Genomic DNA, 17,047 nt, shown 5'->3' on the forward strand with positions numbered 1-17,047 from the left:
AATAAATAAATTATTATATTATTAACTTAATTATGTTTTCATTTGATTTATACTACTCTAATTTGTATTTTCAAACTTACCCAGTGATACATTCTTTGTGGGACTAGTGGTTTTAGCAATCGCAGAAAACGCGGGGCTAGGAACGTTGGTCAATAAACTTTCAGTGGACACCAACGGTGGCGGCTGATTAAGAACTGACGGCATTGTGCTGATTGCAGGTTGTGCTGGCAACGGTATTTGGTAGTTGTGAGGTTGCGGCACTGCTGGTATGGAAACTTTTGGAGTGCTCCCTAAAAGTCCAACTTATAAGATTTGTTCAGAAATTCAAGGATTATGATGTACGTATTGTACGCATTGTACGTAAAACTGTTGATAATTTGCCTTATCTATTTGTGTTTTAGTTTCTTGAAATATGATGGGAATTTCGAATAAAAATTACTTTTGAGTTTAAAACTATGGGTACCCAATAATTTTACAATTTTTTTAACTAATATACAAATTGTTGCTGTTTACGTATTATTTTATCGCGTCTTCTCTACACCTAATTTGATATCATTCCCGAGCACGAATAAAGGTTATCAAGAAAACAAATAAGCCGTAAAACCTAATATTTCATTATTAACATTATCGGCCTTTACAGAATTTAAAATATTTTCTTCTGCACCTTTATCGCGATTGATCTAATTTCTAGAACTTAGTTTAACTGTAATAAACGCTTCAAAACTGATGCATTTATTTCTAACCAGAAAAAAATTATAATTTTGACCAATTTTTCGTCAGAATATGCTGATGCGCATTTAGTTTATATGGCGAATCGCAGTGTAATATTAGACTAGCTCAACACGGGTAAGCAAAAATTTTCCTAACGAAAGACGTCCATCCTACGCGAACCATGAGACAGCAAAATACCCCATTATTAACTTTGATGACGAGGAAATTATTTTAGCGACCGTTGAAGAAAATTAGTGTAAGAAGACTTGCTGCGGTTAAATTTTTCTTAGGAATTTGTACTTAAAACAACTATTTCAAACTTTTTAAAAAATTTTTTAACACCCTGTAGTTCCGAAAGTGAGAGACTGTAAAGTAGACTTGTAGTGTGCCACCCGGTATAATTACAGGCTATCATCATAAGTTATAAAGTACTGTTGCCTATTAAATCTATAATCTAAGGTATTCTTCAACACAATCCCAGAGTCCAACTCTACACCAAGATCCTTCACACAGTCAAAAAATACCACTTTAAAGTTATTCAAATAAAAATCACATTTCAGTTGCCACTGTAAACATTTTCTATAAAACAAAATACAATTTTCTGGGTAAAAAAATAGACTATTTATTAAGGAACAGCAGATCATGAAATTTGTACAGCTCCTGCTGTAAGAGAGTAAAGTCGGCAGTTTATTTCTTTTGAAATTTCAAGGTCGTCTAACTGTAAGCTGTAGGTACTATTTGGAAAACACTGTCCTAAGTCATACAGCAAAATACAGTAGGTATTATATTCTATTATATATATATATATAATAGAATATATTATATAATATATATATATATATATATATATATATATATATATATATATATATACTGTTTACTGTTTTTTTAATATATATATATATATATATATATATTAAAAAAACAGTAAATGACCCAAAAAAGATCAAAAAGACTAGGGGTGCATCCCCTGTCGCATCCCTCCTTCTGTATATCTGAATCTACCCACATTTAGAACAACATATTGAGCTCTTTCACTTAAGTTACTCGTAAAGACTCTAAGCAATGCACAGTGCAAACCGAAATTTTCAAGTTTTACAAAAAATGTTGGACGGTGAACTTGCGGTGAATGCTGATTTACATCAATGAAACCCTTCGAAAAAAAGATGCTCCAAGATAAGTATCGTCTTGAAAACTGGCGACTTTATGTGTTTTGACATGAAAGTTACGAATTTTATGGTGAATTTAGCATTATTTATACAGGGTGTTAGTTACACCCTGTTGCTTAAGTAAATTACAACATATCTTTTTTGCCTAATCAGTTATGGCTAAAACGACTAGAAAATCTAAAAGGCAGTTCAATTTTAATAATTAAATAAAAAAGGTACTCTTGTTTATTTCATGTAACTATTAGTTAAAAAAAAAGAATTCTAAGCCACCGTTACTACATTTTTTCAAGTAGGCTTGTGTCGGCACTTCAGTTTTTCGTGTAAAGAAATTATATCAGAATTTTACTGTCACTAAGTAAGAGTGTATTATTTGTAGTAAAAATTCTAAAATAAAATAAAGTGCCACGTCATAATGAATATTCCAACTGTGAAATGCGTGATATGATTTGCGTTTTTGCTTAGTCAAATTATAGTGGACTTGGTGCAGCCAGAGGGTATTTAGAATTATAAATTATTTAGATTATATATCAACGTCAAATCAAAATAAAAAATTCAAGGTAAATATTTTAGCGTGGTGTGATATTTGGTTTTTTTATTGGTCCTTTTGAACTTCCTCCTAATCTGAATGGGCCCCTCTATTCAAACTTCCTTGAACGACAGTTAAACCCACTACTAGAAGATGTACCACTAGCCATAAGGCGGAACATGTGGTTTATGCAAGACGGGACGCCGCCAGATTTTTCTCTGCCAGTACGGTGATACCTGAATGAACATCTTCCTCACCGGTGGATTGGGCGTGGCACTGAACTTGACACATGAAGGACATGGTTTACAAAGATACAATTAATTCTATCAAAAAATTACGACAGAAAATTCAAGAAGCTGCTAATATTATCAAAAATAATCGACAAATGTTATTTAATACTCAAAGATCTTTAAGGAGACGCCTTACAAAGTGTATTAAAGTGAAAGGCGAGCACTTTGAGCATTTACTTTGGAGTTTTCTTTTAATATTTTTACTGATTGTTATTTGTTGTCTTTACTGTTGTTACCCAGCATAGTAGTAATTTAAAAGAATAAATTTCTATTAAGCCAATGTAATAACGGTGGCTTAGGATTTTTTACAATGAATGTTTAAAATGCAAATAACTTAAAAACTGATAGATTTACATGAAATAGAAAGAAATGAAAGAGAAAGAGTACCTTTTTTATTCGAAATTGAACTGCCTTTTAGATTTTTTAGTCGTTTTAGCCATAACTGATTGACAATACTGCTTAAAATCACAAAATTCTTAAGAAATTTCAACTTTAAATACCCTGTATCTCGTAAACCTGCAACATTTGTATAAGACATGTCGGCATATTTCACAATCGGCATATTTTGGTGTGTAGTATCTCCCCAGATATTGCCCATTCTTAATGAATCACCATATCGATATAAGGAAACCAACCACCTCAGCCATCTTCGACAGCTTACGGTATTTACTAGTGGAAATACATTGGTTAAGAAGGAAAACCATCCGGTCCGGGGCCTTTTTTTAATTTTAACAGAGCTCAAAGCTTTCCTTATACTATTTTGGATCAATTTGATTTATAGTAAAAGACTTTTGAGAAAGAATTAGGTTTATAAGTAAAGAAGTAACGGCTCAAACACATGGCTAAAACCGTTTGAGAATAATTCGCATGCTTCATTATTATTGACAGCAACCTGTATGTCTTATCAAGAGTTATTTTTATGGTAAGCCTCGAAAACAAAATTAACCAGTTATATTTCTAAGGCCCATTATGAGGGAAGTTTTCTATTATTCATTACACTAAGACTTCATGAAACAAATTATTTTAAAAGTTATTTACACTAACTTATAACTCTGTAAGAAGCACCTGCAAGAAATTTTTTTTAATTAAAACTTTTTTTTTCTTGCGAGCTATCCAAATCGGGAGACTGCGCACCTATTCTGAGGCACCCTGTATAACGATGTATTGTGCAGGGGCGGATTTACGAGCAAAATTTAGTGATTTTCAGATTCGAATAACGTGCTTTCGAATACTTTAAAGAATTCAACTGACTATTCGAATACAAAAAATAGAATAATTTAAGATCGCAATGATCGATCAATATTCAAAGTGCGATTTCGCTTTTCGGGTCTCTTGATAGTTTTGTAAATATGATAACATGGTCAGCATTTAAAAGCACCCTGAATTGCAACATTAAAGCCTCATTCGGTACTACTTACACAAAGTCGATAATTAAATTCTTTCACGCGAGCGAAGACGCCGGTTTAGACTAGTATTTTATAATTTTGTTGTAGCTTCATCATTCACAGAGCGCACTTATTAAATTTGCTGAAGGACATGGATCAGGCTACTTTTTAAAATGATTCGTTATGTATATCAATTAAAATGTTTAATTACATGCTCTATGACTTACCTTTAATATGCTGTGGAGGAATCGTAACACTTAAAATCGGCTGTGCATTTGTAGTTTTAGACAATGTGGGCAAAGGATCGGAAGAAGTAATAACCACATTAATGGGTGGTGCTTTTGATGTTGTTATTGTTGCAACTTTCTGAGGTTCTTTCATTTGTAAAAGGCTTTGATGAGAGGAGAGGGGAGCTGTAAAAAAAGAGATAAAAACTTATTAGCTTCAGCACCCCACCTTAAACTATATCTTAGCCATACTGGGTTTTATATTTTAACAAGCTTCTGGCTGAAATATAAAAAATTCGTTTGCACGTGGTTTCGTAAACGCCCGTTTTTCTAATATGGCAGTAATGTATTAAATATTTCCTAAATCTATGTGTTCTATTATATTGTTAAAATACATATCTTAAAATGTAAAAAGAATGCTACATGCTACAAGCAAATTAGTCATTTTAATACTATATCCAACATATTTCCAATTTAAGATATTTGTTTATTTTCGAAATTAAGAATACAGTAATGAAAAAATACATTGGGAACTTTAAATAACGTACATAATATTCAATATTAATTTGTCAGAAGCTTTGTAAGTATAAGACATCAATTCAGATATTAACTTCTGGTGGTAAATTTATTTATTAAGCTTTTAAGGGAACGTAATTGTGCCTAGTTGCCGGTTCCCCGGCGTCTAGCCCGCTCTCGTGGTTGGTTACTTTTCGCATCTTAAAAAATAGAAGAAAAAAAACCTCAAATTTCGATATCACTTGATCATTATATGACTTACCCAATTGTACAAAAACGTTACTCAACCCTAATTGTGATTTTGTATAGAAAATATGGATTAAAACTCGTTTATTTGCTAGATTCAGTTACATATCTGCTAATTATGCCAAGCTGGTGCCGGCAATACTAATCAAAAGAAACATTACCCACCAAGAAGTACCGCAACGTAATACAGACCCGGCAATATAAAACACAGCAATTAAAGTATTCTTAGGAAACAAAGAGGTTCTCATCTCAGTATACAAGCCACCATCTCAATACTTAACAACAGAAACATTAGACACTTTTTTTAGAGAAGACACCCCCACCATAGCGGTGGGGGATTGGAATGCAAAAAATAGAAGCTGGGGATGCCTAGCCGGGCGCACACTGGAAAGATACATAGGTGAAAATACCATACAGGTAGTAGTACCAAAAGACCCTACACGCTATCACCATACCACTCCTGATATTCTAGATATAGCTGTCACAAAAAACTTAAGCCATAACATTGTGGTTGAAAATATGGACTCCCTTAGTTCCTCTGATCATACCCCAATCACTGTAGCTCAAACCTCTATGCAAGATCCCTATCCTGAAAAACTTATCACCAACTGGGAAATGTTTAAAAATATACTTGCAGAAAATCATCCAGTCCCAACTCCAAGCTCTATTAAGGAAATAGATTCCTCAATAAAACAATTAACAGATGCAATTAAAGAATCGTTTAATTTAGCAACCACTAAAATCCCAATCCCAAACATCCACTCCATAGTATTCCCAAAGGTTAATAAGAACGAGAAACAGACTAAATAAACAGGCTAGACTGCAAGACCCAGGGGCAAAAAGAATTGCGAATAATCTTACGAAAAGAATAAAAAACGAAGTCTTCGACTTCAGAAATGAAAGATGGGGCAATTTTTTAGAAGAACTTAACGATGGCGATGAAGACAAATCAAAATTCTGGAAGGTTTCAAAAATACTGAGAGGGAGAACAAAAACAGAGTTCCCGCCCATAGAAAACCAAGATGGTCTTATGTTATACTCGGACTGGGATAAGGCAGAAACTTTTAAAAGATCATTAACAGAACAATTTGACCTAAACGATATGCCACATAATTCCGAATTACGTGAAGAAATAGAGCTATCAAACGTACAAATCGAAAACCTACCACTAAACGCATTACCAAACTACAAAAGTATAAGCCTACAAGAAATAAGAGACGTAATTAAAGAACAAATGAATAAGAAAGCACCAGGCCATGATGAAATAAACAACAAAGTGCTGAAAACACTACCTGAGAATACACTTTTGGACATAAAAACCATTTATAATAAAAAAGGTCTGAAAGTTACAGACCTTTGAAAAGACGGTACTAAGCAGATTATGGGAGGAGCTAGATGAACTCAAAATAATCCCGGAAGCACGGATACAACAGAGTCTGGTGGATTTAATGCCAAGGGATCTACCGCCATGATCACGCTCGACATCGAAAAGGCCTTCAATAAAGTGTGGCATAACGGTTTGATCTATAAGTTGCAGAAATTTGGGGTGTCCGCAAGTTTCACTAAATTTATTAAAAATTTCCTGAAGGACAGGAAATATACCGTTAAAATAAACTCCTCCACCTCCTATAACAGGATGAGAGCGGGAGTTCCCCAAGGCTCCCCGCTCGCACCAATTTTATTCAACATATACCAAGCGACATTCCAAAAAGCAACACACACAAACACACCATTCACAAGTCGCATTATTCGCGGATGACACTCGCGAGCTGTAAAAATTTAGTCCAGATATCAGCGTACATGCAGAGTCATCTAGATAAAACTATAGTGTGCAAACAACTGGAAAATCAAAATAAATAGTAAGAAAACAGAGGCCATTCTAATAACAAAAAAGCATGACCGCAACATCCCAAATTTGGCAATTTCTGGCACGCTGGTCCCCTGGAAAGATCAGATAAAGTCCCTAGGAGTATATTTCGACAAAAAAATAACTTTAAAACGCACATTATAAAGCAAATTAATTCATGCAACGGAACCATTCATGCGCTTTACTCCTTTCTCTGCAGGAGCAGTAAGCTCTCTTTGACTAATAAACTAATGGTCTATAAACAGGATCTACGTCCTAAACTGCTTTACGCCTCAAACATTTTCTGGAATACCACGAAGACGAACATGAAAAAGCTTCAGGTGTTACCCAAGAATAAGTGTTTGAGGATGTTCACTAATGCACCCTTCTTCGTAAGGAATGTTGATCTGCACTCTGATTGCACTTCATACAATTCAAGAACACATAATTAAAAAAACTGAAAAGGTTGAAACCAAAGGACTGAGATCGTTCAGTCCTTTGCCCAACTCACTAAGGCTTTGTTTTCTCTGCGAGGAGTGGTGCTTGGGCTCTGGCTCCGCCCAAAGATAACTGGCAACCTTTCCCCGAAGCCTAATTACTCTTTCCTATCCTGAAAGAAGTTAAAAATCCTTTAATCCAACCTCAGCACCCAGATGCTATAGAGAAAAGTAGTATAGGAGCCAAAAGTACCATAGCACACAGTCGCAAGTGAGAAGACCGGCAAGAGCAATAACAGCTAGTCCGGAAGAAACCAGTGTAACAAAGGAAGCTGGTGCCAGTATCAAAAGATTTATGTAAAGTATCTGAATTAATAGCAGAAGGATATAGAACGAATAGGTGTGAACTTTATGATGTTTTGATAGCCAAGATTTTGACTTAGCAAGTTCACATAATGATTAAAGGTTAGCTTTCCAAATCATTAGCGCAAATATAAACTAAGCAACAAATCATGCAGCAAAATCTACTATATTATTGAAAGTGTGTTTTTAAATATTTTTTTCGGCTTGATGATTTTTATGATTAACAGCCTAAAATTGTATTGTATAATTGAGTGTACACTTATTTGGGTATAAATATTATTTATGTAATATTAATAAAGTATTAAAATCAATATTTAATATTAAATATATTAAATATTTTTTAACACGTGTACAAATATTATTTATTTATTAATTACCTTTACGTTTTTATTTACCTGGGTATATCTAGTCACTGATTAATTAACCATTACATACCGATTTTTAAAAAGAATCTTCATTACATACATGTATATATTAGGATTAAACAACAAACGTAACTCTCATTGTAGTTAGATACATAACTTAGAACTTCCAACCAAAGACCAAAAACCCGTAAAAAGATTATATCAAAAGATAATAGTTATCGGTAGAGCCAGTTATTGCCAATTTTTTTAAATCCCAAAATTTAGTGCCAATATAACTAAGGTACTTTTAATTATAATGTGGACGTGCACTTCCATATATTTGCTGATTTATTCTTCCCTCTTATTTAAATTTTAAAATCACAGTGAAATGTCACAAAGGAAAAAATACATTTGTTCTAAATGTAGTTTTGGTTTAATCCTACCTTTCTCTTGGCTTGTTTTAACCTATTTTGTTTTTAAAATTTACTCTACTAGCCTGAAGGCAACGAGACTGGAACTAAGAAGACTGATTTTCGCGTTTCCCAAATAAGGTTGCCAAATTGAACGATAACTGGTTTCAGAAGTACTGGTAGTCAGAAGTGTCCTCGCTATGATTGGCTACTCTCCATGTGGCAGTATTCGATCCTTGTAATTAATATTCCTGTTTCGCAAATCACAACACTGTCAACTATCAAATTTGGGTGGTACCAAGCAGAGCGAGGCACTTCTGACCAACGGCGCCGATGTAGCTACTTTCTGAAACTAGTTATCGCCCATTTTTGGGTACGCACGCTTAGCATACAGATCAGTCTCCTTACATATAGTCTCCTAGAAATTAATATTGGAAACATGTCAGCTGTTAAAATATTTGGTGCTTGAGCAAATTAAGACCCAATGATTTTGTAAAAAAATTTTTGCATAGTAGAAAGGTCTTTTTAGACAAAGGATTTTTTGCTTAGAAGTCTGTACTTGTCATACTAGACAAAAATCCATAAAGGTTAGGTAAAACTCGGCAGTTACTAATACAGTTAATAAAAGGAATAAATTTCGGTTTCACTTGGAAAACTTACGAGTCGTAATTGAATTTTATATTGTTCAATGCTTGTATTTTAGCATGGAACATCTGTTTAAAGGAACCCTCATTTGATATATAAAATTTAAGAGTGTAAGGGCTGGTATGTGTTTAACCCAACCCATCCCATTAGGTCGCATGAGCCGTAGGCGAATATTTCAATTTATTTTTTTTTATCAATTTTATATTAAATGTAAAATGGTGACACAAGTTACTATAAAGTCCTTGTATAAAAAAATCGACATGGAAATAAAACTTTAAATAAAGTAAATCAACTGGCCTGACGACGCCTTTATGTAAAAGTTATGTAAAAGCTAAGAAAATAGCTTCACAATCCAGCAACGCTCTAATGATTAGTTTGATTCTCCAAAAATGTCAAATCTGTCAAATGTCAAAAATTTGACATTTATTTATAAACGTCAACGTTCCTAAATTAAAGGAGGCAATTTGGTAAACAACTTTAAAAAAGTGTTGTGTTTATTAATATTTTAGATATAATATAAAAGTAATTAGTCCGCGAGAATACTCTAGTATACTTTTAATATTTGTGTCCATAAGTAAATAAAAGCATAGGAAAATCGTGGTCCATATATAACATAAACTGTTCGTTTTTTTATGTTAAAAAATGCTTCTTCATTTATTTATCCACCCATATTTACCTTTCTTTAAATTTAATATTATTAGTAATTTGATATATTTTTTATCTCCTTTTAGTTTATAAACCACATTGTAGTTTTCATCAGATAGTGTACCTAAATTGGGTCAGTTGCTAGAACAACTTGTAAAGCAGGTATCAGCATACTCGCTACCGACTAGGAAGTAAAACAAACTAAAATTTACTAATATTTGTAATTTTTATAAGCTTTTTTTTTAATTAAATTATACTTCTAGGTGAGCCGCTAGCGTAAACACTATATTTTTTTTAGTAATTTGGTTATTACCATTTGATATTATGAACAGGAGCTGCTTTAGCGGTCAAAGAATACACTAAATGGCCTGTAAAAATATTTGAATATTGAATTTTATATTTTCCGTATTCTTTGCTTTTTAGTAAATGTTTTGAATAACGACCTAGGCATTTGAGTAAAAATTCGGTGACGCTCATGAACATATTTCAGAGTCGACTTTCTTGGATTTTAAATCATAACCCTAGTCGGATACTTCATCGTTTTGATTTTTTTGAGATTCCGGATAGAAATACGTAAGAAAACTAACTTTCCCTGGGTTTTACAGTTTGCCGTCTAAAGAAAAAATGCGGTGTTAAATATAAATGTAACATGCCATATCATTATTTTTTCTCCGATTTTAAACAAAAAATTGTGGATTTATTAATAATGCTGGTATGCCAATATTCTTGAAAGTGTGGAACGAAAATATTACAAAAATATAATAGTCGTAGGTGTATAAGAAATGCGTCAAAATCAAGAAGACTTTTTCAACTGATAAAACCAATTTAAAAATGTTAAAATTCGATCCCAGAAAACTTCTTTGATCTCAAGGAAATTAGAATAGCAATTCGGAGTAATTTGGTTAACGCGACAAGTATAACTAGAAAAAGCAATCTTTTTGATGGAGCTCTTCATGGAAGAGTTGTCGCTAAAAACCCGTGCTGTCCCAGAAGAATAAAAGACCCGATTGCTAGAGCTCATCTTTCTTAGTGTAAAAACACTGGAATACCAGTTTGTAGAATGATAAAATAAAATTTTCAGTGCCTGGTAATCTTTTTCTCGATTCAGAACTTGGCAGATCATTTAAGTGTGAAGTAAATTATACCGATTTCAATATAAAGAGAAATTGAAAAACACTATGCTAGTATTTGCAAAAGAAGATATACCATTATGCCATGGTCATATCTCAATCCAAGACTTAAACTGCATTTGAACGTATTACATTGCATATTCAAATACTTACATTGCGATAAACAAAAACAACAACTATCTAATGCTGTAGCGAGGGTTCTTACGTACTTGCCGTTATGTCCACCCTCTAACCTTTGATGTCGCAGGGTATCCGTCAACTCCCCTCACTATTTCTTTGTACAGTTATAGGAGAAAAGCCGACAAAATACCTCGGGCGCCACTCTAAGTAATTAAAGAAGCTTAGAGTCCCCTCTAGCCTCTCGGGTAAGCCTTTAGACAGTGGAGAAACCAGGTAGAGATTGAAAGTAGACTGTCCGGTTATAATGAGATCTTATTGCTCTTAATCTTTATTATTACAAAAACTAGTAAGTAAGTAACAGGTTTGATTGCTTAAAATTAAATGAACAAAAATGTCCTTAAAATCTAACAATCCTCCATTACCAATTTCTATAATTCAGCGCAGGCAGTTATTTGGGAAAAAGTAACGGAAAATTTGTCACTCTATTAATGACGCAAAATAGTATGATTTAAGGGATGTTTTGTACAAGCGGTTACGGATGAAATTCGTGAAGCAAAGCCGGAAACTCAACACCAAAAGCTCTGTTAATATACGGATAGTAATTATATTATTACGGACTCGGTTATTACTTGTTTTTCACCACTTTGAGAAGACAAGTAATACTTAATAAACGCGGCTACTGCCTGCCCTACAAAACACGAAGAAAGATAGTGTCCAAGCAGTAGTTTTCATCAATAAAATAATTAACGGAACGGTACGGTACGGTCGCTGACAGAGCAGAAAATAAAAAGTCAATAAAAATTATCAATTAAATATAAAATAAATCCGCAGTGAGTGTTTCTCTGGTTGCAAACAAGAATGTAACGTTTCGCGAACGGAACTAATGAAACGTTGGTTTAATTACCCGTTTACTACCTGCTCTACAAAACAGGAAGAAAGATAGTGTTCAGGTAGTAATTTCACAAAAACGCGCTGCTACCTGCCCTACAAAACACTAAGAAAGATAGTGTCCAGGCACCAGTTAATAATCGCGGCTGTTGCTTGCCCCACAAAACACGAAGAAAGATGGGCCCAAACAACAGTTTCAAAATAAAATCAAACGGAACGGAACGATATTAATAGCAACGGATTTGATAAAGATCTTAATACGCGAGCTTGGAAGCAGCCGGTCAACTGTCAACAGGTGGCTCTTACCTAACCAAATTCACACTGTCAACATCAAGACAAAATTAAACTTCGCTCGAAAGGTATGGTACCACCTTACTGCGACGAATGTGTCACCTTGGTGGACCTGGAACCTTTTTATGCCCATCGCAGGAATTTGGATGCCGACGACTCACGAACATCCTCGGAACCAATCGTTGGATAAGAATGCAATTGGGAAAACTTAATGAAAATTGAGCTTTTCCTCATGAAAACGGTTCGGATTTATAGGCTATGACTTTATATGGTAAACAAACTTAGTTTCAGCTCTCAAAACCGAGTATTTCTAAGTGAAAACAGCGGGACAAAAGCTAGTCACATGTGTACAAGAAAACCGGCTTTTCAGGAAAACCACGGGACACGGAAATATAATTTATATTATATTTTGCCACACCAGGCATGACCCTTCATTTAACAGGGCTTCTCAAGGTAGGTGAACCTTGAAACTTGCAAAATAGAACATGTAAACAATGCAACAGCATGAAAGGAAAATTTCATGAAAATAACCGGAAAACTGGAAGCATAGTGATGAAAACCCTCTCAGTTTTAGGCATTTGTGGTTCTTTATTATCCTAAGAATAACCAGGGCTGAAAACAATGAAGGCCGGAGACTACAACGTAGTAAACGGAGAACTAAGTATAACCTATAAGAAATCGAACATTTTCAGGATACTATCAAGCTAGAAACCTCTTTAAGTTAGTTTCTTTATGTATGTTTACAATTATAAACCCCTAATGACTCATAGGTAAAGCTGAAAATATACCTTTTTGTTATGTAAATTATAAAATTCGAGGTTAAATGTTAACGGAGCAAAATTATCTAAGTTTTCTTATAAAATATTCCCTAGGCTAACCCTTATTACTATAAAATAAAGACAAAATCTTGTAACTTCGTTACAATGTCGTTAAATATACATTTCAAGAAAAAAAGGCTTATCAAGAGTAGGTTTTTTATAGCAAACGAGTTCGTGGATCTGCATTTTGTAACCAAAGCCCCTTTTCTTCCACTGGCATAGAAATTTGAAAGACTTAGTATTACGGTTAATAATTAATTCAGCAAATTTTGACCTGACGAATCTAACCTTTTACAGATTGCTGTATACATATTTATTTTAATTCACGTGTATTAGTTATTTTGTTATAATTTAATTTTATTTATTAGTTGGTTAAATTTATTTAACTATATACATATGTATATGTGACGTCGCACGAAGAAATCCACTTAAGCGTCGAAAAATCCAACTTTTCATTTTAAATAAATTCTTTTAGATTTTGAGCTGATTTTTAACATTGTGTTTAACTCTTTTTCAACGTGCGTGCGGAGCTTAGAACACTAAAAGGTTAGAATTACCACTGCCCTGGAACTATGGGCAGTTACTTTGCCTGCAACATCTCTGATGTCAAATGCTTACGTAGAAATTGCAAAAAATCACTTTATATAATCATAATAATTTGTCACTGCTTTTGACAGACAAAACAATACCACTGTTACCCTTTAATAACATATTAAACCTTTTTTTTTAAATAAAATATAATAAGAAACTCTTTAAAGAAGTTGATATTCAACGCTAAATGAATGTAGATATTGTATATTATAAAAAAAGTAATGATATGGCAACAACGCTCGATCCCAATGTTGATACCACTGACACAAGAAATCACTGTCGTCGTCAAAAAATATTTTCATGATAAATATTTAATAATAATAGAATATGGTTTAAATATAAGTAATATTACCATTTATGTATAAACTATTTATGCGTTCTTTAACGCACTTCATTAGAGTAAAGGCCTAAACCTACCTATTAGAAGCATTTTTATGTAAATTAAATATTTTATAATTACTATAGATTTCTTATTATTTTTACTTATTTTTTTAATGATTCATGTTTTAAGATACAAATATATAATTTTGTTATATTAAACAAATATCAGTTTTACATGACTTATTTTATATAGCGCATTTTTCTGCGAAGACAACAAGAAAATATGAATGATGTGATTATTGTCAGGAGTTTCTTAAGAATATGTTAATTTGGCAACGTCGCCCGTAATATTGACAATGTCGATCAGCTATTCTAAAAAAGAGAGGGTTAACGATTAGTAGAGTAATTGTCTGTATTCGCCTACTAACTCAGTTTATCACGTTACATTTTTTGCCTGTTGTAGGATTTTGTTTGTTAAAGAATCCGTAGGGTGGATTGAACTTACTTTTGTTTTTCATTACAATTTTAGTACGGTGTGTATTTCACGAAGGTTGTGTATGTTTTGATTGGACATTTCAACTCATTATATGGTGCTTTGTAGTCGGGAGAAATAAGTGTTTTATTTTTTCCTAATTGCAAATTCTTCTTTGCGAACCGACGTGAACCTTTAAGCGGGTAGAGTCCATAAAATGAGAGAATATGCCGGTGACGTCAGACTTCGCGCATCTAAGCTGGCTATCGTTAAGCGTAGAAGCGTAGAATTCTAGCAGATGTGAAAGAGAGAGATGCATGTATTCACGGTCAAGTAAACCTAATCAGGGAAATATGGGGCCTCCCCTTTATTGATTTTTTGGTTTAAATTTAAGTTTGTGCGCATTTTACGTCACCGGCATATTCTCTCATTTTATGGACTCTAGCTTTCTGGGGCGCGCTCTAACAACTATGTTACGCTATTAACTTCTAATTTTTTTTCCTTTTTAACCAAAAATGAAAGAAAAACCCTAGAATCTCACAAATGCTTTATTTTAAAAGGGTTTATTGATAATGAATTGCATTTTTTGCAATGAGTAGTTAATTTAAATAAAAACACTGCTGGAGCAACTTAAGACCCGACGATTTTCAGAAGTAAAACTTAAAACATAATAGATCCGGCCTTCCGACCCGAAACCTTTATGTTCTGAAATAATACTTAACAAATAAAACTTAAGAAAGTAGCTTTACAATTTGGCAAAGCTGTACTTAATTGGGTTCTCCTAAATATGTTCTGACAGTTAATTATAACTGTCAAAGTTCTGAAATTAAACAAGACAAATTGGTAAACAACTTTAGAGAAGTGTTAATTTTTATATTTGTTTCTTAAATTATTTAATGTAGGAACGAAAAAAATATTATAGGCGTGATTAGGCCGTCATCCGTATACAATATAAATTTTCGTTTTATTGTGTTAAAATCAGGGTACTTCCCAGAATTTGTTTTAATATAATAAATTTAAGGTAAACTTTCTAGAAATACCCAAAAAATCTAACAATCATTGGGTCTTAACATTCTCAATCACTAATAATAATAAAAGAAACTTACATGGACTGAAGCCAAAGCCGGATTGGGCTGAATTAGCCGTACCGAAATTGGTTTTGGGACTTTCCTTGGAAGCCGTTTGGATATGAGATTGAGCAGCCACGGCACCAGCAATACTCGTACTTGGATACACTGACTGAGGCAAACCTGCAAGATTAGGCAATTGCGCCATATGCTGTTGGTCCGTAGAGACCTGGGGCAAAAATGGAACTCCTCCAGGTTGGGCCAGGCCCAAGTGTCCATAAGGATACGGCAATCCTGGGAAAATTGGTGGATATAACGCCTGACCACCATATAATGCCAAGTTTGGATTTGGAGCTAAAAGAATGAATTTGAAAAATACAGTTCTTCAATGAAAATGTTGGTCTTACCTTGTGGCAAACGTGGATAATTAGGATAAATATTATTTAAGCTGGGTTGTGTTTGACTTAAATTGCTGCTTAGGTTGTAGTCCAAAGGCGAGTTATAGTCAGGATCTGAAAACAATTTACGTTAGAAAAACTCTATAGTTTTTGATCAAACCGAGAAATAAAAATTTTAAAATAAACACATAACATTCATTAATGCGTTATAATATACAAATGTTACAATAAAATCATCTTGTATTGGTATCATTTTGCTCAATACCAAGTCTGTTTATTTAATAACATAATATGTAATAAATAATGTAATACATCAGCCTAATCATATAAATACTACTAAATAAAAGTATTCTATAAATTTGTATTTTTTATTAAAAAAAAAACAATAGAATCTGTTGAGAGACACTTAAAAATAACTAAGGGAAAGTAAATATAATATTGATTTGAAAAACTAACGAATCATACTATTAAATTTTATAACGCTTTATTTAAAATAGTTAAGCCTAGGCAACTACTAAATAAACGATTTTTTTTTATACCATTTTTTATATTTTCATAGGGGTGTACTATGAAATTAGAAAAATAAATAAATATGGCTATAAAATTATTAATTTTTTATTCAGCACTTTTGGCAGTAGTTTAACACTTAATTAAAGTAAAATAGAAACTCTTTACATTTCTGTTAATTATAAAAGTACACTTACCCAAATCATAAAGATCTTCAACACTTATTTGTGTATTTTTGCCTTGTTCTTTTTTTATTTCATTTAACTCTCTTCGCATTTCCTGTACCATATCCGTGACGCTTTGCAATCTATCATCCACCGAATTTGTAAGTTCATTAACCATCTTTTTAACATCTCCTATGCTTGCTAAAATAAATAAAGTAAATTAAATCAAACTAATTAGTAAAAATTATCATTAGGTTTAACTTACTCATTGCACTGGTAAGAGTCTTGACAGCATCCCTTATTTCATCAGTGCTCGTTCGCAATTCCGCCATCATTTTATTCTGCTCTTGAATGGTGTTCATTGCTAAGCTTTCTGAAGCCATGAGCTGTCTAATTTGTGCGTCTAACCTAAATTATAAATATTATGGTAATACTAATCGTGCTTAGAAATATAAATTCTTATACTTAAAAAATATTAAAAGCACGCTGACTACAAATATACCATTTTGGTAACAATTCT

At 33.1% G+C, this 17,047-nt stretch overlaps 1 protein-coding gene across 1 annotated transcript in view; it reads right to left on the reverse strand.

The window, feature by feature from the left end:
* The window catches only part of LOC126741168 (E3 SUMO-protein ligase RanBP2-like), a 143,692-nt gene that overhangs the window by 87,919 nt on the left and 38,726 nt on the right, over positions 1-17,047 (reverse strand). The window contains exons 16-21 of the mRNA XM_050447516.1: positions 16,793-16,935; positions 16,561-16,728; positions 15,866-15,970; positions 15,498-15,812; positions 4,309-4,494; positions 81-290 (exon numbers count right to left, since the gene is read on the reverse strand). Coding sequence (XP_050303473.1) covers positions 81-290; positions 4,309-4,494; positions 15,498-15,812; positions 15,866-15,970; positions 16,561-16,728; positions 16,793-16,935 — 1,127 coding nt within the window. The remainder of the gene's footprint in view (positions 1-80; positions 291-4,308; positions 4,495-15,497; positions 15,813-15,865; positions 15,971-16,560; positions 16,729-16,792; positions 16,936-17,047) is intronic.

This window comes from Anthonomus grandis, chromosome 10 (genome assembly GCF_022605725.1).
Source record: "Anthonomus grandis grandis chromosome 10, icAntGran1.3, whole genome shotgun sequence".
NCBI classification, from domain to species: domain Eukaryota; kingdom Metazoa; phylum Arthropoda; class Insecta; order Coleoptera; family Curculionidae; genus Anthonomus; species Anthonomus grandis.